We start from the raw sequence: 25999 nt of genomic DNA, 5'->3' as shown, positions 1-25999 counted from the left end.
TTTTGTGTAATTTGGGGGAAAAAAAGTGGATGTGCTGCCACCATGGAAAATGTCAACATTGAGCTTGTTTTCCATGTGAATTATCTCACTATCTGCCATGATCTTTCTTGGGAAAACCACATTTCCAAGCTGGCCTCCAAAGCCAGTCGCCAACGGGGCATCCTCCGTCGTGCGGTCCTTCCTCGGCACACCTGAGCTTCTCACCACATACAAGGCTTTCATCCGCAGCTCAATGGAATACTGTTCCCCCCTCTGGGATGGTGCTCCTGCCTCACACCGAGCTTGGCTTCACGCTGTTGAAACCAAAGCTTTCAGAATCATTGGAATCTCCTGCGATGAAGCTAACTCCGAGGGCCTTTCACTCACTCACCGCAGGCAGGTTGGTGGTTTCTGTCTTCTACCGACTCCTCTCCGGACTTGCTCCCCCAGCTCTCTCTGTGCTCTGTCCTCCTAATATTCCTACAGGTCGCACAAGATCTGCCTGCAACCCTCTTATGGTTAAACTGCCAAAATCAAGACTCTGCTCACCTTCACTCCTTCATTCCCCTTTTCTCCCACCTCTGGAACAAACTCCCCCACTCCCTTCAATCCCACTCCTCCCTCCAGGTCTTTAAAACAGCTGTTCACCACCATCTCTTATCTTCCCCCATCCAAAACCTGCATCTTTTGTACCCCTGCTAACTTTCACCCCAGATCCACCTTGTTTGAAATTCCAACTTCTTTCCTGGAAGTCCATGCAGTGTCCATGTTTTATACCTCTCCCACCTCCCCCCAAGCCCTCTCCCTCCCACAGTTCTCTCGATGTCCTTGCTCTCAAATGTTGCGTTTGTGTCCTTCCTGCTCTCTCCCCATCTTGTCTACCGCTCCCTTTATTTTGTGTCGTTTGACTTTTTGTGTGATTAATGTTGTTCTTTAATCACAGTTCACAATCACGTTTCTTTAATCTTTAATCACAAGCTCTTTCACGAGCCTCGATCTTGCATACAAAAAAAGAAAAAAAGAAAAAAAAAAAGTCACTTGGTTCATGGAAGATACTTCAACACAGGCCATCAGGACCATCAGGCGTGTGTTGTGGTTGCCAAGCTATGGTCTTGTCCTCTATCCTTTTTAAATGCTGACCGTTGAGTAAGGCAGCAGCACGTACCATTTTTAGTCTGGTGTGGCTCAGTCGAGTTCTCACCAGTGACCTCACGGACTTGGATCAGCCCCAACCTTTATGCCACCAAGTCTGGTTGATGGGAATCTTTTTATGGACAAAGGCCAAAGATTTAACTATGTGGCACAATACTTGGTGCTGCTACACCAAATGATTACTGTTCAGGAGAAAGCACTTTAAACTTTTTGTTCCTCCTCCCAAAAGAAATTTGTCCATTTGAGAAGGAAGAGTATGTGTTTTTCTGCTATTGAAACTTGGTTGGTGCTAGCTGTAGTTCATTTCCAACCCCTGAGAAATTTGAAGCAGGAATATGAAATTTGGCCGAAGTTCAAGCACACAATGGCCTACTCTTTTCTATAAATATAGTCCTGTGGGGGACTCATGGTTATTTCCTCACGATTTCCGAGATTTTAAAACACTAGGGCATGCCCGTACTATATCTATATCTAAAATTATATCCCCCCCTCTATTTACATGAAATGGTTTGGTCCATGAAATGTTTTGGTCCATTCGCAACGCCAAAGCGAACGGCGAACGTTTTACATGAAATGTTTTGGTCCATTCGCAACGCCAAAGCGAACGGCGAACGGCTTGCGAGTACAGTGACAATCCCCCCGGGGTTTTAATTAGTTTTAAAACATCGTTTAACGCCAACATAGCGCCAACATAGTTTGCAAACGTGAAATAAATGAATACGCTCTCAAATGTGCCATCCGAGGCAGAGTGTGTTCGCCACGTTCGGCACACGCGATAGCTCGCTGCTCTCTGATTGGTTGAATCGTTTTTTGGACATAGCTCGGTAAGTAATTGTCCGATTAATATGAAACCTTGAAAAGGCACATCCTCGGGTCCCCAGCAATATACCTGGCAAGTTTAAAGTATATCGGACCCGTGGTTGTCGAGAAACAGCGGTCACAGACAAACAAACGTACAAACAAACAAACACACAGAGATTACTGGAATTATAGATAGATTTCCTGAATTTGAAGTAAAACCCCCTTTTTGCACCTCTTATTGGGGGGTGGATGCAGATGGGGATCACAACCTCATGAGACCTCGCTGTTCTGATGTATTGTACCAAATTTGGTCCTTCATGGTCAGGTAGTTTGTGAGGAAAATATGTTTAATCGAAAGAGGGATTAGAGGAGGGAGCCCGTGGCCACCTTTCCAGAGGAGATACGGCCATGGGGAGCATAACTTAAGGTTAGGTCATGGTCTCGATGCCGCATGGCCAGTTTGGTCTGGATACGGTTGTCGGTTTGAGAAGATTTTTGAATGAAATACCACTATTTGGGGCATAATCTGCCCTTTATTAGTCACTGTGGGAAAATAATATTGTAAGAGATGGAAGTTGATAGACAGCCATTTGAGCTTCCAGCTTGAAGCCAGGAGAGGAGAGCGAGATTATACTGATGTCGGAATGCAATTCTACATGCACAAGAGGAACAGAGATGACTAGTAAATGCAGATTTTAAACTGGAAAGTATAATTTAAGGTGAATGTGTCGATGGATTGGCCTCCACCTGCAATGTCAAGCCACTGAAATTTTTAAAAAATAGGTTTTGGAAAAAAATTAACAATAATTGGTTTTGTTATTACCTCCACCAGCAAAGTGCATTGAGGTTATGTTTTCACCCATGTGTCTGTGAACAAGATCTCAAAAGGTTGTGGACGGATTCAAATGAAATTTGGCGGAGAGGTAGTGTATGTGACGAGGACGAGATGATTAGATTTTGGTGAAGATCCGGATTCGGATCCGGCTAGTAGAATTTTTATTCCCGCCAGGGAGTAATGCATTCGATCGTGTCCGTGTGTGTGCGAACAGGATATCTGGAAAAGTTCTGAACGGATTTGGATGAAAGTTGGTGGGATGATTGCCCTTGGGATAAGGAAGAATTGATTAGTTTTTGGTGAAGCTCAGGATATTATTCCGGATACAGGAATTTTTTGAAGGATTGTTTACCATTGGAAGACAGGACTCATTTTTTAAAACATTTTCTATATATTCTATCTTTAACATTGTGATATGAAAATAGTTTTCATATTTGTTGTAAATGTAGTTTAAACTCGTGGTTATGCGTTAGAGCGGTGTATTTTGTTAGCAGCGTCTTAAAGGTTTTTTCTTCTTCTAATGACTCATTTTAAAACCACCAAAGTGTGTATTAGTTTCCCCGTTTCATAAAATGTATCGTTTGATACGTATAATGCTTTAAAACGTTTTTTTTTTGTTTTTTTTTTTACCTCAGAAGAGATATCAACATTTACCTCAGCGAATGTCAATCGCAGTGTCAGTATTTGATGAACTTATAAAGACTTAGGTGAGTTATAAGTGTGACAAGCATGTGCACGGGATTCTTCCCAGAAGAATGAGTGGTCGCATTGGCTTGTACGACTTAAAAGGAGCGAGTTTTGTTTTGACGTTTGAGCCAGTTTTACATGTTGTATCCCTAAGGAATGAAACGAACGTTTTTCCTGGCTTACAATTTTATTTGAAGTCACACATGTCTCAAAATACACTCACATAGAATTGAACGCTGAATCCGAAAATGGAAGTGAAATTGCCTTGTTTTTTTAAAACATTATCTTCTAAATATATATCTGTGCAGTGTCTGTCTTGTTGTCACTGAACTACTCCCTCAAACTTTTGTGAAATCATACTATTCCAACTTGACCCACGGCGGGAGTATGCGCTCTACTGAGTGGCGTTCTAGTTTTTTAAGTGATTGTTCATCATTGGGAGATAGGGCCAAAAACGATACATAGCAGGATAACTCAAAGTTATGGACAGATTTGGACGAAACTTGGTGGACAGGTTGTGTGTGTGTGTGTGTGTGTGTGTGACAAGAGCCGATTCAATTTTGATGAAGATCTGAATATCGATTTGGATACAATAATTTTTAAATTAGTTGGTGAGGTATGTGGATGGACAAAAGGACCACCGAGGCACTCGGAAACATGGTGGTGGGATGAGGAAGTTGGAAAGAGGATTGACGAGAATAGGAAGAGGTCGAGGGAGTGGCGTAGGGTACGGGGGCAGAGAAGGCAGAGCATGAAAGTTATAAGGCAGCCAAGAAGGCTGCAAAGAGTGGGGTGGCGGGGTGGCATGTGGGAAAATGTTCGGAGAGGGGTTGGATTCCGGGGCGGGGCAGGGAGCGGTGTTCAGGATTGCAAAGCAGATGGCGAGGGAGGGGTGTGATGTGATGAGGGTGAGTTGCTTGAAGGATGAAGTGGGACGGATCGTTGTGGACCCAGATGGAATTAAAGGAGGATGGAAGAGATGTGTGGAGATGCTGTTGAATACAGAGAATGAAAGGGATGGCAACATAGAGTAACCGTTTTAGGACCGGCAGAGAAGATAACTTAAGTTGAGGAAGCGATGAAGGCAATGGGGAGTGGAAGGGTGGGAGGGCCGACGGGAGTTGTGGGACGTGTGTTGAGAGCGGCAGGGGGTTGGGGTGTGGGGAGAATGACGGAGATCTGTGGTCTGGTGGTGAGGGAAGGCCGCGTTCCAGTGGATGGGGAGCTGAGTACCCTCGTCCCTCTATGCAAGGGGTGGGGTGACCCTCTGGAGTGTGGCACGTACCGAGCGATGGGGTTGTTGGTGCATGGAATGAAGGTGTTGGGGAGGAGGATGGGGAAGGGGGTGGGCATCGACGAAATGCAGTTTGGATTTGTGCCGGGGGGAGGAGCGACAGACGTGCTCTTTGTTGTGAGGCAGTTGCAGGAGAAGTACATGAAGAGGAAGAAGTTGTTTCTTGGGTTTGTTGATCTGGAGGGAGCATTCGATGGGGTTCCACGCAAAGTGTTGGCATGGGCATTGAGGTTAGGAGTGGAGGGGTGGTTGATCGGAGTGGTGGTGGCGGTGTGCGGGAGGGCATGCGCAGCTGTGGGGACGAGGGACGGGAGCAGTGGTGGGTTTGGGGTGGAGGTGGGAGTGTGTCGGGGGTTGGTACTAAGTCCGCTGCTGTTTGTGGCTGTGATGGAGGTGCTGGCTCGGAACGTAAAGGAAGGTTTACCGTGGGAGTTGTTGTATGCAGATGATCTGGTGTTGATTGCGGGAGGTGTGGATGGACTGAAGGGGAAGATGAATGGGTGGAGGGAATGTATGGAGTCAAAAGGTCTGAAGGTGAATATAGGAGGGACGAGGGTGGTGGGGCGTGTGGTGAGGTGGAGGGAGCTGGGAGGTGGCCGTGTGCTGTGTGCAGGAGGGGTGTTGGAGTGGACTCCATTCGGTGTGCAGTGTGCGCCGAGTCGGTTCATCGGGAGTGTGGTGGTCTGAGGGTCGTTGGCCAGTGTGGCAGCTACATTCAAGTGTGGGGTGTGCACGGAGGGAGCTGCAGATGGAGGGGATGTTGAGTTGGATGTTGGAGATGGCGTGGGGCTGGGGGGTGTGAAGGCATTTTGCTACCTCGGAGACATGCTCGGTGGAGAGGGTGGATCGGACTCGGCGGCTGTTGCGGGGGTGGGATGTGCATGGAAGTTTCGGGAGCTGGCTGGCATGCTGGTGGGGAGGGGAGTGTCGTTGAAGCTGGGGGGAGGGGTGTATGCTGCATGTGTGAGGTGTTGTGGTTTATGGGAGCGAGACATGGGTGATGGATGTGGAGCGGCAGCGAGGGCTGGAGGGGGTGGGGGTGGAGGTGCGGGTGGTTCAGTGGATGTGTGGAGTATCGTTGAGAGAGAGGAAGACAAATGATGAATTGCGAAAGATGATGGGAATAGAGCCTGTGATTGATGCTGTGAAGAGGAACAGGTTGAGATGGTTTGGTCATGTGTTGAGGAAGGATGAAAGTGACTGGTTGAGAAGAGTGATGAAAATGAATGTAGAAGGAAGTAGAGGATGGGGAAGACCGAGAAAGACTTGGCAAAAGATGGTCGAAGAAGAAATGCAGGCAAGGGGGTTAACAAGGAGAGATGCAGAAAATAGGGCAAAATGGAGAAGATCGTCATGGGGACCGCAAGGCTAACCCCCGCTCTAGCAGGGAAAATGGCCTTAAAATGCATGTTGTTGGTGTTGTTGTATACAATAATTTTTAAAGTGATTCTTCACCATTGAGATCGGGTGAAAAGCGATATATAACATATTTCAAAAAGTTATGGACGAGTTATGACTAAACTTGGGGGAGGAGTTGGTTCGGTGATGAGAACAAGCCGATTCGATGTTGGTTCAGGTCTGAATCCAGATCCGGTCCATCAGTGGGACAGAAAAACGTAAACTGATCAGCCTGGCGGAGGTATGTTTTCTCCCACGTGCCGTTATAGTTATCAGACTATCAACTTGCTCATGGAATCGAAGGAATTTCATGATTAACGTTTTACACATTGTGTCCTTGGTTTTATTGCATCAAATTGCAATTTAATAATGTACAGCATTGTATTACAAAGCGTAATATTCACCCAGCCCCCCCCCCACCCCCTACAATAAATAAATCAGGGTGCTCAAAACAACTGGGCATACCAGCCCCTCATTTGATCCATCAAGAAGCTTTTCCTTTTTCTTCCACATGGGTTACGGAGCTCCCACTGGCCAACATGGCTCGCAATCTTGCTGCCTCCTTGGCCACGTTGTGATTCAATCTTCCCAACCGTTCCTGCACACAGTGTAACAAATCGACCGTTGCAGCAATTTGAGCTGTTAACACACCATTAATTTAGTTACAGGGTTACCCAACACTAGGTCGCTGGCCTGTGTTCCTTAGACAAACGGTCCATTTGCTTGCATTTTTACAAATCATAAGCTTGTGTGGAACCTCAAGAGTTCAAGTATAGCCAAGTAGTACCTGTGCATTCTGAAGGATATTGTTCACCAGCACGACCCTCCGACGTGCGTTCATGAGCTTCTTCACGTAGGGATCTAGGTCCAAAACCGCATGCTGTTCTTCACCTATACGCTGCAGCTCTGCCAGTATAGCATATAAACATTTCATGGCATTGTACACTTTATTTCATGTAGTCATCATCCTAGCTGGCGATAACTCGCCGACTATTCATGAAACACGTTTTCTAACCTTTAACCTCTGGCTTAACATCCGGCACACACATCGATGCCTCGCCCTGCTCACAAAACACCACGACAGTTTATAGCTAGGTCGAGATTCAAATCCAGGCTCACAAGTTCCAAAAAGTGCATTTCCTTCAGCTAATGTTGGCTCTTTCACGAGCCTCGATTCTGTATACAAAAAAAACAAACTCCCTCACTCTCTTCAATCCCACTCCTCCCTCCAGGTCTTTAAAACAGCTGTTCACCACCATCTCTTATCTTCCCCCATCCAAAACCTTGATCTTTTCTACCCCCGGTAATTCACCCCAAATCAACTTTTTTGAAATACCAACTTTTTCTTGGAAGTCCTTGGTGTCCTTGTGTTTATACTTCCCACCCCCTCCCCCTTCCCACGCCGCCTTCCCCCAAACCCTCTCCCTCCCACACATTCCCGATATCCCTCACAAATGTTGTGTTTATGTGCTTCCCCTTCTCTCCCCATCTTGTCTATCGCTCCCCTTTTTATATACTTTGTTTGTTTGTTTGATTTGTTTGTGTGATAAATGTTAGCTCTTTCACGAGCCTCGATTATGTATACAAAAAAAGAAGAAAAAAAGCTAAGCTGCCAGCCCATAACCCGATTCCCTGCTGTCATTGCAAAACATGTTACTCGGGAATTATATATGCTCACTATATGAAAGTGTCCCTCGCTGGAACAAACCATATGGCAATTTTAGAAGCAAACAATAAAACAAAATAATTATAGTTGGGGAATATTTACCATCGCCAGAAGAGAGGGTATTGCATTTGGGTCCGTTTGTCTGTCTGCCTGTTTGTTTGTTACTTGGCAAAAAAAATTTTTCACAAGTATGTTGATCACTCCAGTTTGTGTGTTTGTCTGTCTGCTCACTTATACTTGCCTACAGATCACAATTTTAAACCAATCTTCACGAAACTTCACCAAATGGGAGAGTTTGTGGTCTGACAAAATCCGATATATTTTTGAGGTCAGAAGGTCAACCACTTTTCTCAAATGACTAAAATCCTCAATTTTCATCCGATTGACTTGAAATCTGAATAGGATTTGCATATCAGTGAACTAAATTCAACCAACTATTTTTGAGGTCAATATAGGCCAAATTTCTAAAATCCTCAATTTTCATCCGATTAAATTAATTTGAAGACAATTTGCATATATCATGTCACAATTCAACCACCAATTAGTTGTGAGGTCAAAAGTATGCTCTACAGAGTGCCATTCTTTGTTCTTTTTTGCCATGTGTCGCTCTGAGTAATTTTTCATCTTTGTATATTTGTGTTCGTCTGTGTCCACACGGAATGCAAGTATACTTTTCTCTGCAACCGTGGGTCTGATATGAAATTTTCACCATACGAGCATCGCCTCCTGTAGAATTTGATAATTATGACGTCATGGGTCACGTGCTATGGGCGCTATCTTGAAAAACCGAAAAACTTTGCACCTCTATCAACGAAACCGCTCTATGGAAAAAAAAAAAATTGTAACATGGCTGTCAGGTACTCCAAGAAGAACAAATTAATGACGTCATTGGTGCCTTCCTTATGACGTCATAATTCGACAAGTAGAACGCTTGCTTGATAAGATCAGTTTCAAATTTATTGAGCATGACCTACACAAATATTTCATACGAGAATAAAATTGGTCATCGGTCACGTGGTTCGGCAGCCATATTGGATTGAACATAAATCTCCATCAATAAACCACACAATCACAGTCGCTAGTAAACACCACACAAAATACACCACACAAGCACATCCTGGCAAGGGTGTGCAACCTCTGATTGCTCTTTTAACTGTTGATAGCATTTACACGAAAAGGGGAATCGTACCGACTGAAAAGCAAAACATTGGGTCCAATGTAACAATCGTTTCACTCACCTGTAGCCAAGCTCTCTATCTGTCCTCTGAGCTCAAGCTGAGCCGCCCTGTAGCACAGACATCTTGGATGAAGCCAAAACCACACACTTCTAAATGAACGATTGATCATACCAAAACCACAGTAATAGCTGATGCTCAGATTCTTGTAATACATTTTAAAAAAACAAAAAAAAAACGGGCCAATTGGGAAATGCACATTTAAAGCACTATTAAAAGATTAACGTGACACCTCTTATCCAGGTCACCTTCTCCACAGTTACATCAGAACAAGTGGATTCATCACAGTCTTGGATTGCTTAACCCGAACATGGGATCATTAAAAAAAAATGACATAACGCTTCTTTTTTTTTTTTTAGTAATTGGTGTACCGTAACACTCAAGTACATAACATAAAGCTTGATTACCGTACATTCTGATGTACCATGCTTTGACGAGCTAGATTAAACCTGTATTCGACATATGATTATATTTTTTGCGGATCCCTCATCGTCAATAACTCGACCCAAACAAAGCCAATGTAAATCTGATGCAGCAAACCCGGGTGGTGTATACTCAGCAGACAGACAGACCTAATGTGAGGCCCACCAGAAAACCAAGATGGTGGCCATATCAATTTGTCTCTGGCGATATAGTGGGTGGAGTCGAGCGTGGGATGTGGGTGTGGTCCGGCAACTGTCCCACCAATGGGTGCACATTTCAAAAAATTTAACCCCAACAACAGCAAGGCAAAACTTGTAGACATGTGACGTCACAGGTAAGAATTGATCACGGACAAATTGAATAAATAGACAACCCAATTTTTTGTTTGTTGCAAAACAAGCTTTAGAAGACCAAGCACATGGTGTAGTAGAAAGGATTCAAACACTAAATCCATAAATCAACAACAAAATACTCATGAAAAAAATCCAAAAACACAAAACTGGCACAAAACTCCCGCACAAACAACAAATATCAAAACCTCCGGCCCTGACATCGCCAATTTACATTTAAAACACCTTGGACCACACGGCATATCAGCACTCACAAATATAAACAATTTCTCACAACAACTCAATAATTCCCCAAATTTGGAAACTCGGTAAAATCGTTACCCTCCTTAAACCAAAGATACCACCAAAGCAGCCTCTTACACACCCATCACATTACTTTGCACACCCTCAAAGTTACAGAACACCTTATACTTACACTCACAAACTCTCACACCCAATTTAGATCAAACCACTCCACCACACTCTCCTCACCAACCTCACAAAATACACCTACGACACCTGCAACCGCTGCCAGGCCGCTGCACACACAATAAAACACATCATGGAAGACCGAGCGGTCCTGGCTTCACGTAGGCAAGAGAACATCTTGGACATGAGGGATCTCTGGTCGCTCCTGCGAGATCGATCGGCTATCTCCGTGCAGCTGGTCTGGTCAACTACAACTGACTGGGGCAACACAACAACATGCCCCGATGACCAGTTTCTACGCATGCGCGCCGAGCATTCTGGGAATCTGGGGCAGTCGTTTCGAAAGTCCCACGTGATCTGAAGTGTGCTAGTCTTCTTCTTCTTCTAATAATAATACTCTTGCCTTGTGTGTAAGCTCTGCCGCGAGCCGAAGACATCGATAACAATCCACATTAAAATTCCATCCATTATTACCTCTTCGCACTCCACATGGATGGATAAGATTACCAACAGATTGTGTAGCGAGATACATACGAGTACTCGTACCTTCCTCACATGTGTTAAGCTTAAGGTTGTGGATGGAGGGTCAAGGTGGAGAGAGTCAGCGTTACTCCCTGTAGGTCGTTACTCCCAAGTAAGAGATGTTAAATAATGTGACCCACACGCGTAACAATATATTGAATCAAAACGAGCATCAAGCGCATCGTTTCCTCACTCGTCAGCACAGTATCACCTCAGAGCTGCCACCTTGCCATCCAATTCCAGCACCGCCGGCCGCAGCACCTCGAGCAGGCCTGAAGCGAGCACGGCGCGACCACTCGCACAATCTGCTGCCATGATCAATCGTACAGTACAGGGCGAATCTTCTTCTTATATTCTTTCGTCCTCTTTCCGTTTCCTTTGGTCCAATGGCACGAACCACGAATTGACGAAATAAACAACAAATGGTTAGAAAAAGAGAAAAATATCTATCTTAAAAAGGCTGAGCTTTTGAAATTAAGAAAAAAAAACTTTGCGATGAGAGAATTCCTGCTTAGTTCTTATTTTCTCAGCTCGTCAATTGATACTTTACTTTCAAATAACAAACTGCTGTCTCTTATAAAAGCAAAATTAATATCACATTTACTATGAATTAAACTTGAAAGCTCCTTTAAAAGAAATGACCACTGAAGCGATCGATATATTAACATACGAGTAACTTTAATGTTACGTATTTTATACACCGCCTCAAACCGAGTCGATTCTTGTTTTCCACTCCACTAGTCACATAAATGGTTGTTGTTGCCGAAGAGTTTGTTGCATAAACTATTATGTAAACGCCTTTGTGTGTCAAACTCTTAAGCTATAATGGATATAAAGAAAATGCTGACCTTAATGAATCGTTGTATTTATTTTTGTTTTATAATAACGGCCGACAAATCAGAGGAAAACAAAATTCACAATTTATTACTCCCGCCAGGGAGTAATGCATTCGATCGTGTTCGTGTGTTTGTGAACAAGATATCTGGAAAAGTTCTGAACGGATTTGGATGAAAGTTGGTGGGATGATTGTTCTTGGGATAAGGAAGAATTGATTAGTTTTTGGTGAAGCTCAGGATATTATTCCCGATCCAGGAATTTTTTGAAGGATTACCATTGGAAGATAGGGCTCATTTTTTTTTAACATTATCTTCTATATTTAACATTGTGATATGAAAATAGTTTTCATATTTGTTGTAAATGTAGTTTAAACTCGTGGTTATGCGTTAGAGCGGTGTATTTTGTTAGCAGCGTCGTCTCCAAGGTTTTTTTTTTCTTCTAATAACGACATATTCTGTCATTTTTAAACCACCAAAGTGGGTATTAGGTTTCCCCGTTTCATAAAATGTATCGTTTGATACGTATAATGCTTTAAAACTGTTTTTTTTTTTAACCTCAGAAGAGATCAACAATCAACATTTACCTCAGCGAATGTCAATCGCGGTGTCAGTATTTGATGAACTTATAAAGACTTAGGTGAGTTATAAGTGTGACAAGCATGTGCACGGGATTCTTCCCAGAAGAATGAGTGGACGCATTAGCTTGAACGACTTAAATGAGCGAGTTTTGTTTTGACGTTTGGGCCAGTTTTACATGTTGTATCCCTAAGGAATGAAACGGCGGTTTTTCTTGGCTTACAATTTTATTTGAAGTCACACATGCCTCAAAATGCACTCACTTATATAGAATTGAACGCTGAATCCGAAAATGTAAGTGAAATTGCCTTGTTTTTTTAAAACATTATCTTCTATATATTCTAAATATATATCTGTGCAGTATCTGTCTTGTGTTGTCACTGAACTACTCCCTCAAACTTTTGTGAAATCGTACTATTCCAACTTGACCCACGGCGGGAGTATGCGCTCTACTGAGTGGCGTTCTAGTTTATTGTTGCAGTAAAATTAAATTGCATATTATGAAGATAATTGTGAGACACGACAGAACCTTATTTAAATGTATTTCAAAGCGCTTGTGGCGTACACGAAAGCCCACTGGCATGGTGACATCATTCCGCGCACCAAGTGGGCGGCGGCCATGCCCGAGGGGTAGGCGTGGCCTCAGGATATACACCGGGCGCGCAGCCCGGAGCGCGCCAGTGCTACAGTGACCTCTTTGGAATAAAGAACTATAAACTTACCGCTAGGCTGGGCCAAATCGGAGGTGATTTTCCTAATTCAATGTAATTTACCTAAAAGTTGTGAGTGAGTATCAGGAACAAAATCATGAAAAAAAAAATCAAAAATATTGACGTTTTACGGTCAGACAGCCCGTTACCATAGCAACAGTTACAGACGACTCAAAAAATGCCTAAATTGACGATTTCTCAAGCTGTGTTTGACCCCCAGAGTTGATTCTGGTACCAAAAGATGCAGAATTGAAAGCCAAGGATGATTGGATAGCTTAACAATGTCTGTGACACAATTCAATACCACTTTTATCCAAAAAACTGATTTTTGTCTGAAATTTCAAGCATATTTATGGAAGAAAAATTGAAAATTTTGCTTTTTAATCATAGGATAACCATTAATCAGATTAAATTTACTTTAAATTGTCTTTTACAACCTTGTATTGTCCAGTTTTTATAACTGTTATAACGTTGTTTAAATTTGGCCATCTTCATTTCAATAAAAAAAAGTTAACAAAAGCAGCTTACAATCATTAATTTTAATGCCTGCTTTCGGTTGTTACTGTAACCATTCATCAGGGCGTTCAAGGCGCTCTTGCACACATCAAGGATAGGCGCTCTTGTCTTCGATACAACGGCAGTGAACTCTGGGGTCAAGAGTGGAGTCGTAGTAAGACTGGAGACTGAGTTTGGCAGGAGTCTTCTGCAACTGGCGTGTCGGCACCACATCCACGAATTGGTTGGAGGGGCGTCTTGCTCAATAGTGTATGGCCCCACCACAGGACCTAATGAACAGCTGTTCAAGTGACTGCTCAACACTTGGAGTGAATTGGACCAGGGCAACTACACATTGGTCGAGGTGTCTGCTCAACAGAGAGAGCTGGCTGGCCATGTACATGCCACCATCACCTTCCTTCAGACGTGGATGGACAATAGCACAAAGGAGACTCTTCGACACGACTACCTGGAGCTGGCACACCTCACACTGCTGTTTCTTGGAGGGACTGTCCCTGATGGTATGAGGACCATCACTATCAAAGCTCCTGGGGCATTCCACCACGCCCGTTGGATGAGCAAGACTTTATACACTATAAAGGTGGCACTCTTCCGTTGGCAGCTGGGAGATATCTACACACCCGAAGAGCTGGAAGACATAACCAGTCTCGCTGCATTCATGTCAGTCTTCTACACTAAAGCGTGGTTGACATGTACCAGTGCTGCAGATGCACCATCTAACGACATGTACCTGATGAAGCACCTCCTCAAGGCTGAGGCCAGTATCGCAAAGAATCCAACAAAGTGGCCTGCCAAATTTCTGTCCTTTGTGACTGTGGCCCGAGAGAAGCTACAAAACCATTTGTGGTACCTCTCAGAGAGATTGGTCTCTTTGGCACTCTTCTCGGACAGAACGTCATCTGACAAGCAGACTATGAGAAGGGCTATGCTCAGGTACCATGGGACTGCACATAACATGATACAGGAGATGCCAGCCTCACAGCAATTGGGGAGTAAAGCCCTCAAAGACTTTGTTGGTTACGACTCTTGGAGCATGTTTGAACTCTTGGGTATTGACTCCAGTTTTGTCAAGCTCCCCGTTGCACAGTGGCCCACCTCAGACAGCTATCGTCATGGCAAGGAAGTTGTGGCCAAACTCCCAGTTGTCAATGACGCAGCAGAGCGGACACTTGGACTCGCCACATATTTGAACACTAACAAGGCCCCCAAATCTGAGGCGCAGCTCCAGGCTCTATACAGGGTTGTGAAGGGCGTCAGGGAGAAGTTGCATGGACTGGCAACATCCACTGAGGTTGTGACTAAGAAGTCATTGGCCTCCATTGATTACAATTGGGACTAGGTTTTTTATTTTGTTATCAATGTTCAATGTCAGACCTTAAATTTGAGACAAAAAAGCTTAATCAATGACAAAAGTTAATTTAAAGTACATTTAATTTGACTATAGCTCTGATTAATGATTATCCTATGATTAAAAAGCAAAATTTTCATTTTTTTTTCAAACAAATGCCTTAAATTTGAGATAAAAATGAGTTTTTGGGATAAAAGTTGTATTGAATTGTGTCACAGACATTGTTAAGCTATCCAATCATCCTTGGCTTTCAATTCTGAATCTTTTGGTACCAGAATCAACTCTGGGGGTCATACACAGCCTGAGAAATCATCGATTTTAAGAATTTTTTGAGTCGTCTGTAACGGTTGCTATGGTAACGGGCTGTTTTACCGTAAGACGTCAATATTTTTGAAAAAAAATTTCATGGTTTTGTTTCTGTTACCAGCCACAACTTTTAGGTAAATTACAACCTTGTAGTATGAAAAATTGAAAATCACCCCTAATTTGGCCCAGCCTACTTACCGCATTGTCCGCTTCCTCCTTGGTAGCAAGTCATGCGCATAGCACCGCGTGCTTCATTGGTGACCTCCGACATTCGAGTCAGCCGTCGCTGACTACCCGAAACCGCCGCAACAATGGCTACCAACGCGGTCTCCATCAAGCTCCCCGAATTCTGGGAGTCACAAGCCGAAGTTTGGTTCCTGCAGGCGGAAGCCCAGTTCCGACTTCGAGGCATCACGGTGGACGAGACCGTGTACTGCCACGTGGTCGCCGCCCTCGGGCCCAGCACGGCCACCCGCGTCGTATCGGTCCTAAGGGATCCACCTGCCGACGGCAAGTACGAGGCGGTCAAGCGTCTCCTCCTCGCCACGTTCGGCCTTACGGTGGACGCACGGGCCGATCGCCTCTTGGACCTCCCCAAGATCGGGGACACGTGACCGTCGGTCCGTATGGACCATATGCTGGCGCTCATGGGCGACGAAACCCCGAACGCTCTTCCGGGCGTTGTTTCGACGCCAGCTGCCAGCACGAGTCCGCCTCGCTTTGGCTGGTTCCGCGTTAACGGAACCCCGTGCGCTCGCTGCTGAGGCCGACAAATACTACGCGGCTTTGGACACGCAGGCGAGTCTTGGCGCGGTTGCCGCTCCCGAGGCTCCCCCTGATGCACCGCACCTCGTGTCCGCCGCCACGCCCCGCCCACCACCACCGCCGCCGCCGCGAAGAAAACCGCGGCCTCCGACGCCGCAGCTGCCCGCCTGGTGTTTCTTCCATGCCAAGTTCGGCCACGAGGCTTGGCAGTGTCGCCCGCCGTGCTCATTCGGCAGGTCGGGAAATGGGCGAGCCGGCGCTCGGTGGCAACGGTGAGCGTCGGCAATTCAAACAGCCTTCTGTACATAACGGACACCTTGTCCAGGCACCGTTACCTGTGCGACACGGGGGCGCAGGTGAGTGTCGTTCCTGCCGGTACGTCCGACAAGCACACCGCGGGCCGAGGTCCCGCGCTGCTTGCGGCCAATGGTACGTCTATATGCACGTACGGAAAACGCTGTCTCTCCCTGCGGTTCGTAGGTCAGGTTTTCCGTTGGTCGTTCGTTACGGCCGACGTGCCCATGGCACTGCTCGGCGCGGACTTCTTATGTGCTAATGGATTACTGGTCGATGTAAAGCGCAGAAGGCTTGTCCAGGCTGAGACGTTCAGCTCGCTCGCGTGTGCGCTGCCCGCCTCGTTGAGCAGCTCACCGAGCGGCTGGCCGAGCGGCTTGCTGAGCGGTTCCGTTCCGGCCAGGTTCATCTGTACGCTTCCGGCAGCGGATGAATTCGCCCGCCACCTCGCGGGTTTCCCGGCCCTCACGCGGCCCACCTTCTCGGCGGGGACCGTCAAGCACGGGATGGAACACCACATCCCCACCGCCGGGCCACCGGTCTACGCCCGGGCACGCCGCCTCGAGCCGACGAAGCTCGCGGTAGCGAAAGCGGAGTTTGCTACGCTGGAGCGGCTCGGCATCGTGCGGCGCTCCGAGAGCGCGTGGGCATCACCGCTCCACATCGTGCCCAAGCCCGGCGGGGGATGGCGACCGTGCGGGGACTACCGGCGCCTCAACGACGCCACCACCCCCGACCGCTACCCCGTCCCCCACATCCAGGACTTCTCCGCCCGGTTGGCGGTGATGTCCTTCTTTTCAAAGGTGGACCTCGTACGCGGCTACCATCAGGTCCCTGTCAGGCCGGAGGACATCCCGAAGACGGCTGTCATCACGCGGTTCGGGCTTTTCGAATTTCTTCGGATGCCCTTCGGTTTGAAAAATGCGGCTCAGGCGTTCCAGCGCCTCATGGACAGCGTCTTGCGCGGCTTGGATTTTTTGTACGTCTACCTGGACGACATCCTCGTCGTCAGCGCGTCCCGCGAAGAGCACCTTCGTCACCTCCGCATGCTCTTCGAACGTCTGGGCCAGCACGGCCTGATCGTGAACCCCACCAAGTGCCGGTTCAGTGTCGCTGAAATCGACTTTTTGGGGCACCGCATCACCAGGCACGGGGCCGTCCCCCTACCGGCCAAGGTGGAGGCGGTGAAGGAGTTTCCGCGCCCCCGCACGATCAAGGGGCTCCAGGAGTTCCTGGGCATGGTAAACTTTTACCATCGGTTCCTGCCCCACATCGCCCAGCTCCTGCGCCCCTTACACGAGGCCCTTCGAGGGAAGCCGGGCAAAGGTGACGTTACCTGGACCGAGCAGATGGACGCGGCGTTCTCGGGCGCGAAGCTCGCCTTGGCCAACGCCACCATGCTCGCGCACCCGGCGCCCGATGCACCGATCGCCCTCACCACCGACGCCTCGGACTACGCGGTGGGCGCGGTGCACGAGCAATGGGTGCGTGGTGCTTGGCAACCGCTGGCGTTCTTCAGCCGGCAGCTTCGCCCGCCCGAACGCCGGTACAGTACCTTCGACCGCGAGTTGCTTGGGCTTCACCTGGCGGTCAGGCACTTCCGCCATCTGCTCAAGGGCCGTGCGTTCATGGCCTTCGTCGACCACAAGCCGCTGGTTTTCGCGATGGGCAAGGTCGCCGAGCCGTGGTCGGCCCGGCAACAGCGTCACCTCGCGGCCGTGTCCGAGTACACGACGGACATCCGACACGTCGCGGGAAAGGACAACCCGGTGGCCAACTGCCTTTCCCGGGCAGTCGCCCACGCAGTCCACCTTGGCATTGACTATGCCCGGATGGCGGCGGACCAGGCCGCCGACCCCGGGGTCCAGGCCTTGCGGACCGCCGTCACGGGCCTCCGCGTCACTGAGGTGCCCTTCGACGGCACGGGCACGGCCCTCGTTTGCGACGTCTCCCTCGGGCGGCCTCGCCCCATCGTGCCCGCAGGCTGGCAGCGCCAGGTTTTTGACGCCATCCACAGCCTGTCCCACCCGGGCACGAAGGCCTCCCAGAGGTTGGTCGCCGACAAGTTTGTCTGGCATGGCCTCCGGAAGGCCGTCCGCGGCTGGACCAGGATGTGCCTCGCGTGCCAGCACGCGAAGGTGCACCGGCACACCCAGGCCCCCTTGGCCCCGTTTACGGTGCCGGAACGTCGGTTCGACCACGTGCACGTGGACCTAGTGGGACCTCTGCCCCCCTCGCGGGGTTTCACCCATGTCCTTACCATGGTGGACCGCACCACCCGGTGGCCGGAGGCCATGCCTTTGGCGGCGACGACGGCTGCAGACGTCGCGCAGGCGTTCATCGCCACCTGGGTCGCCCGGTTCGGCGCCGCCTCGGACATCTCGTCCGACCGCGGCCCCCAGTTCACCTCGGAGCTCTGGGCCGTGGTCGCGCGGGGGCTCGGGGTCCAGCTGCACCGAACCACGGCCTACCACCCCCAGGCCAACGGCCTGTGTGAGCGATTCCACCGCTCGTTGAAGGCCGCGCTCTGGGCCACCCTCCGCGACGGCGGCTGGGTCGACAGACTCCCCTGGGTCCTGCTGGGCCTCCAGACGGCGCCCAAGGAGGACCTGCGCGCATCCGCGGCGGAGTTGGTCTTTGGACAACCGCTGCGGGTGCCGGGCGAGTTCCTCCCCGACCCCACGGCACCTTGGTCCGCGGCGCAGGAGCGTTCTGCGCTGCAGGAGACCGCCCGTAGGTTCGCCCCGGTGCCGACGGCGCACCACGGGCACCCTCCTACACACGTTGCCCCGGAGCTTCGCACCGCGGAGTACGTCTTCGTCCGGCACGACGCCCACCGGACACCACTGCGGCCCCCGTACGACAGGCCTTTCCGCTTGCTGGAGACCGGGGTGAAACATTTCACCCTGGACATCGGTGGCACTCCTGACTGGGTCTCCATAGACCGCCTCAAGCCGGCCCACCTCGACGTGGACCACCCACCGCCGGTGGCTCAGCCCCCGCGTCGGGGCCGCCCCCCTGCGGGCGGACCCCCGGCACCGCCCAGCACCGCAGGCACGCCATCCCCCGGTCCGGCACCCATCCCGGGTACAGCCGGGGGCATCTCACCTGGCATCCCTGCACCGCGGACGCCAGAGGGCGCTTCGGCCGGGTCATCCGTTTGCCCCGCAAACTGGCCCTCCAGGTGCGTGGGATTTCTGGGGGGGGCGCATGTGGCGTACACGAAAGCCCACTGGCGTGGTGACATCATTCTGCGCACCAAGTGGGCGGCGGCCACGCCCGAGGGGTAGGCCCGGCCTCAGGATATACACCGGGCGCGTAGCCCGGAGCGCGCCAGTGCTACAGTGACCTCTTTGGAATAAAGAACTATAAACTTACCGCGTTGTCCGCTTCCTCCTTGGTAGCAAGTCACGCACGTAGCTACGCGTGCTTCACGCTCATCATTTTTAATCATTTGATGGAAAAAAGCAAATGCTGCCAGACTACACCATTTTATTCATCATTATCATCCATCATCATCATCATTCATTATCATCGTCCATTATCATTACCATCATCATCCTCGTCCATTATCATCATATATGATCATCCATCATCATCACCAATCATCATTATCGTCATCATCCATCATCATCATCCGGAGATATAATCATCATCTACCATCATCAATATCATCATCCACCATCATTATCATCATCATCCATTATCATCACCATCCATTACCATCGTCATCATACATCATCATTACCATCATCCATCATCACTATCATCATACAAAATCATTGTCATCATCACCACCATCATTATCATCACCAACACCATCATCATCATTATCATCACCAACAACATCATCATTATCAGCCATCATCTGTCATCATGATCATAATCATCATCCACCATCATTATCATCACCATTACCAGCATCCATCATCATTATCATTATCATCATCATCATCATCCTCCACCATCAGTATCATCAACATTATCAGCATCATCCATTATCATTGTCATCATCATCCACTATCTATAATCATTATCATCCATCATCAGCATCATCCATCATTATCATCATCAACCATTTATCATTGTCAGCATCATCCTTTTCATCATCACCATCCACCATCAATATCATCATCAACATTAGCATCCATCATCATCATTATCATCATCCATCATCTGAGATGGTGGTGAACACCTGTCTTGAAGACCTGGAAGGAGGAATGAGATTGAAGAGGATGTGGAAGTGGGTTCCACAGGTGGGAAAAAGAGGAGCAAATGAGTGGAGGTGAGCAGTGATTCTGGATTTAGGCAGTTTCACCAGAAGGGGATTGATTGTGAACTACAGTATGTTGTTGTTGTCATAGTTGTTTCGTATGCAGCCTGTGGCTGCTGGTTGCATCATTTCTCTGGAAGGGCGTTTGTGCCGCTGATGCAGTGCCCCAATTACCAGTGAGCTGGTACTCAATTTGCCTACCTCGGAAGGACGACAGGTTGAGTCAACCACTCAACCCCACCTGGCGTGAATTCAATGATCGACCTGGATTCGAACTCAGGATCCTAGGATCCCAAGCCGGCACCCTTTTTTTTTTTTTGGATACAAGATCGAGGCTCGTGAAAGAACTAAAATTTATCACACAAGAAATCAAACAGACACACGAAACATATAATAAGGGGAGCGGTAGACAAGATGGGGAGAGAAGGGGAAGCACACAAACACAACATTTGAGAGCAGTGACATCGGGAGATCTGTGGGAGGAAGAGGGCTTGGGGGGAGGAGGCGTGGGTAGGGGGGTGGGGAAGTTAACCCTAATCGTTAAGCCAACACCAGGCTCTTGTGGACCGTGTGAGCCCTGTGGAAATCTGGGGAGGGGAGAGGGACAAGGCACAGAAAGAGTAGAGGAAGCAAGAAAGAGAGACCACTGACCTGCCATCGTTACAGGAGACTGCAATGATCTTGAAGTCCTTAGTTTCTACTTCGTCAAGCTGAGCAAAGTGTGAGGTAGGAGGGCCAGCCCAGCCATTCCAGCAATCATTTGCCTTGCCCTTGCTAACGAATCCCAAAAACAATCAACACAAAATGAGGAGTTTAGGTTCATCTCTTACAGCCTTTTATTTTGCTTCCTGGTTGGCATGGCTTTTGTTCCTGCTTACAGCAGCAGTTAAGGGAAGTTTGCTGTTGCTACGGATATATTTGCTATTGTCGCCATGGCTTTTGGTGTTCTTGGCTGAATTGATTTCCAAAGTGCTATTTAAATCAAATAAAAATCAAGTGATTGAACCATTGGTTTTTCAAAGTTTTTCATATTTCATAATTTTCATAATTTCATAAATATTATATTTCATAATTTTCAACATTTATTCATTTTCATAATTTTTCATTTCATAATTTACATAATTTCATAATATAAATCTGATAATAAAGCGAGCTTTACATATTGAATATTAAAACAAAGAATGAATCTCAACTTCTCAGGTGGGGAAAAAAAATCAGATGGGATGTGGCAGGGTTGGAGAGGGTGGAGGTGTGGGAAGAGGGAAGAGGGTGGGTGGATGTGGATAAATAATCAGAAGAGATAGTTCGTTCACTGAAAATTGTTATTGAACGTATTGCACCCCGAAGGCGTATTTGATGAAAATGTATCAGTTGTATTCACTAACCTCTCAATTGGAACAATTTGGAAATGTTCATCAAACTTGCCTTTGGGGCACAATATTTCCACTTAACAATTTTCATTGAAGGAAAATTAACAGACTATTACGAAATATCTCTTCGGATTGTTGTCTCCTTATTCGTCAGACTGAGCAAACGAGTTGAGATTATTTATATATCTACAGCAGATGACCTTTAAAAGACACCACCTTCACATCTATATGTACTTCATGTACAAGTGATTTTTTCTTTACTATACATCGTCCAATAATTATTTTACAAATGCATAACAAACAAATATAATCAGAAATATTAATCTTTTGTCAAATTTCCAAATTTCCAAAAGTTCCAAAATTTCCAAACAAAATTTCCAGGGAGGTAATGAGGATCACAGAAAGTGATTTCTTTCTCTTCATGCTACTGCAGGTGTTATTGCTATGTACGTTCATGCCTCTTGGTTGTGGAGGGTCGTGCCGGTCGAAGACGCAAATAGAGCTGAAGAACATTTATTTGAGTGGAAAAGTAATTTTTGGTGGCTTTTTTCCCATCCACCTTTCGGCAATGGAGGAACAAGGTTCACTTCAAGAATCTCCCAGGCTGCAAGAATGTACCAAGTGAGTTAATGGAGTCCGTAACAAGCCTAACGTGTTACCTCCGCCGACAAAGGTGGATCGATGTTATGTTTTCATCCGTCTGTTTGTCTGTCTGTCTGTTTGTGAACGCGATATCTCAAAAAGTTGTGGACATATTCGGACAAAATGTGGTGGAAAGGTTGAGTATGTGACGAGGAAGAAATTGTTCGATTTTGGTGAAGATCCGGGTCTGTATTAGAGAATTTTTAAAAAGTGATTCTTCACCATTGAGTCATAGGGCTAGAAACTATATACAGCACGAAGTCTCAAAAAGTTGTGGACAGATTCGGACAAAATGTGGTGGAAAGGTTGAGTATGTGACGAGGAAGAAATTGGTCGATTTTGGTGAAGATCCGGGTCTGTATTAGAGAATTTTTAAAAAGTGATTCTTCACCATTAAGTCACAGGGCTAGAAACTATATACAGCCACGAAGTCTCAAAAAGTTGTGGACAGATTCGGACAAAATGTGGTGGAAAGGTTGAGTATGTGACGAGGAAGAAATTGTTCGATTTTGGTGAAGATCCGGGTCTGTATTAGAGAATTTTTTAAAAGTGATTCTTCACCATTGAGTCACAGGGCTAGAAACTATATACAGCCACGAAGTCTCAAAAAGTTGTGGACAGATTCGGACAAAATGTGGTGGAAAGGTTGAGTATGTGACGAGGAAGAAATTGTTCGATTTTGGTGAAGATCCGGGTCTGTATTAGAGAATTTTTAAAAAGTGATTCTTCACCATTGAGTCATAGGGCTAGAAACTATATACAGCACGAAGTCTCAAAAAGTTGTGGACAGATTCGGACAAAATGTGGTGGAAAGGTTGAGTATGTGACGAGGAAGAAATTGTTCGATTTTGGTGAAGATCCGGGTCTGTATTAGAGAATTTTTTAAAAGTGATTCTTCACCATTGAGTCACAGGGCTAGAAACTATATACAGCCACGAAGTCTCAAAAAGTTGTGGACAGATTCGGACAAAATGTGGTGGAAAGGTTGAGTATGTGACGAGGAAGAAATTGTTCGATTTTTGTGAAGATCCGGATCTGTATTAGAGAATTTTTTAAAAGTGATTCTTCACCATTGAGTCATAGGGCTAGAAACTATATACAGCCACGAAGTCTCAAAAGGTTGTGGACAGATTCGGACAAAATGTGGTGGAAAGGTTGAGTATGTGACGAGGAAGAAATTGTTCGATTTTGGTGAAGATCCGGATCTGTATTAGAGAATTTTTTAAAAGTGATTCTTCACCATTGAGTCATAGGGCTAGAAACTATATACAGCACGAAGTCTCAAAAGGTTGTGGACAGATTCGGACAAAATGTGGTGGAAAGGTTGAGTATGTGACGAGGAAGAAATTGTTCGATTTTTGTGAAGATCCGGATCTGTATTAGAGAATTTTTTAAAAGTGATTCTTCACCATTGAGTCATAGGGCTAGAAACTATATACAGCCACGAAGTCTCAAAAGGTTGTGGACAGATTCGGACAAAATGTGGTGGAAAGGTTGAGTATGTGACGAGGAAGAAATTGTTCGATTTTGGTGAAGATCCGGATCTGTATTAGAGAATTTTTTAAAAGTGATTCTTCACCATTGAGTCATAGGGCTAGAAACTATATACAGCACGAAGTCTCAAAAGGTTGTGGACAGATTCGGACAAAATGTGGTGGAAAGGTTGAGTATGTGATGAGGAAGAAATTGTTCGATTTTGGTGAAGATCCGGATCTGTATTAGAGAATTTTTTAAAAGTGATTCTTCACCATTGAGTCATAGGGCTAGAAACTATATACAGCACGAAGTCTCAAAAGGTTGTGGACAGATTCGGACGAAACTTGGATTCCAGTTGAAACCAATAGAAACCATTAGGTGCAACTGGTCTGAAACCCATAGCAACCAATAGGAACCTTTAAGTTCAACTGGTCCTGTAGAAACCATTAGCATAAACTTCTCTGAAAACCCATGGACCAACCAAAATACTTTAATTATATTTTGTTAAAAATAAACGCAAAACACAGTTTCATATAGAATTGAGTTATAGCCATGTAACATGGACCAGTTGGTCTTGTTCTTCGATTTCGGTGAAGATCTGAATATGGATTCGGATATGAGAATTATTTAATTTTTTAAGTGATTCTTCACCATTGAGTGATTTGGCCAACCAGGTGGAGGTTTGTTCTCCACTGAGTGCCGTTCTAGTTGTTCTTGTTGTTGTTGTTGTTGTTGTTCTTCTTCTTCTTTTTATTATTGTTCTTGCACTGGTACAGTTCACCGGATGACCTGGGTTCGATTCCCATTCTGCACATGTCATTTCCCACATATGTGAATTAGTTATTTTCAATCCTGTTCATTTATATACACAAAGAATTAAGTTAAGCACCCCTACACAAAGAATTAAGTTAAGCACCCCCTAATCCTGTCCTGAACCTGAACCCCCTCGAGCACGTTTGGGACATGTTGGGACGACAAATTGCGAAGATGGTCCCTCCAATAGCCAATCTGGATGAATTGGAACGTGCATTACATCGGGAATGGAACAACCTGCCACAGCAACGCATACGACGGCTTACAGGGTCTATGAGACGTAGGGTTGAGTCAGTGATCCGATCACGTGGGTCCTACACACGTTATTGACGCAAAGATCGCTAGAGGTCTTCTCAGAACAATGACTGTACGTTAGAAAACATAAACGTCATCCACACTGTCCGTGATGGACCTATAGCTCCATACTTAAATTGAGGTGAAAATATGCCTAAAATTCCCAAAAAATTCCACCTTAAATTATTCAGAATAAAATATTGAAAACGGCATGATTGTTATGTTTTTATGTGACCATAATATCACTTCTCCAGAAAATATAGCAATATCATGGGTATATTACACTGTTTTGACGACAACAAACTTGTAATGTGCGAGGTTGTAAAAAAACGGGGGGGGGGGGGGTGCTTAACTTAATTCTTTGTGTATATATTGGTATTCTATTAGTCTCATATTGGTCTCATTGACCTACTGGTTTTTATTGGTATTTTCTACTGGTCCAGTATTTCACTTTCCTTATTGAAACCAGTAGATCCTACTGGTCCAATTTTCTATGGGATTTGTCCTGGTGGTTTTCTATGGGAATTTTCGACCTGGGGTGTGGACAGGTTGTGTTTGACGAGGACGAATCGATTCAATTTTGTTGAAGATCCGAATATGAATTCGGACACAACACTTTAAATTTTTTTCAAAGTAATTCTTCACCATTGAGTAATAGGGCCAAAACGATATATAACATGATATTTCAAAAAGGTTGTGGATGACATGACAAAATTAGGTGGAGGTGGATGAGTTGGTTAGGTGACAAGAACAAGCTGATTCGATTCTGGTTCAGGTCCAAATCTAGATTTGACCTATCGGTGGATACAAAACGTAAACTGTTCAGCCTGGTGGAGGAATGAGTGTCGCTGAGTGTCGTTGTCATAATTCAAAATGTTTTTTCCTTTGAATTTTGGTCGAAAAAATATTTGTATTACTGTTAGAACCTGTAGGGAATGCAATCTTCCCTCCCTCCGTTTTCTCACATAAAAAAAAAAAAAATTCATGAAAAATATCATTTTTAAAAATCATTAATTAAAACACTGAATTT

The 25999-nt window shown here is 46.2% G+C and overlaps 1 protein-coding gene across 1 annotated transcript; it reads right to left on the bottom strand.

Moving 5' to 3' along the window:
* Positions 1-6460: 6460 nt before the first annotated feature.
* Positions 6461-11115, bottom strand: SNAPIN (SNAP associated protein). The gene is made up of 4 exons (XM_068109893.2): positions 10962-11115; positions 9051-9097; positions 6934-7052; positions 6461-6744 (listed from the first exon to the last, which is right to left on the bottom strand). Exons 1-4 carry the CDS (start codon positions 11063-11065, stop codon positions 6631-6633), a joined length of 384 nt encoding a protein of 127 aa, XP_067965994.1. The 5' UTR covers positions 11066-11115; the 3' UTR covers positions 6461-6630.
* Between the last annotated feature and the right edge of the window lie 14884 nt (positions 11116-25999).

The sequence above is a fragment of the Myxine glutinosa genome, chromosome 3 (assembly GCF_964187855.1).
Source record: "Myxine glutinosa chromosome 3, kmMyxGlut1.1, whole genome shotgun sequence".
Taxonomy (NCBI): Eukaryota; Metazoa; Chordata; class Myxini; order Myxiniformes; family Myxinidae; genus Myxine; species Myxine glutinosa.
This window is presented reverse-complemented; position numbering and strand designations above follow the sequence as displayed.

Coding starts and splice junctions, on each gene's coding strand:
- SNAPIN (XM_068109893.2), bottom strand. CDS start 11,065: ATGGCAGCAGATTGTGCGAGTGGTCGCGCCGTGCTCGCTTCAGGCCTG. Junction 7,053..9,050: donor GATAGAGAGCTTGGCTACAG/GTGAGTGAAACG, acceptor CTATACTGGCAG/AGCTGCAGCGTATAGGTGAA. Junction 6,745..6,933: donor ATATCCTTCAGAATGCACAG/GTACTACTTGGC, acceptor CACTGTGTGCAG/GAACGGTTGGGAAGATTGAA.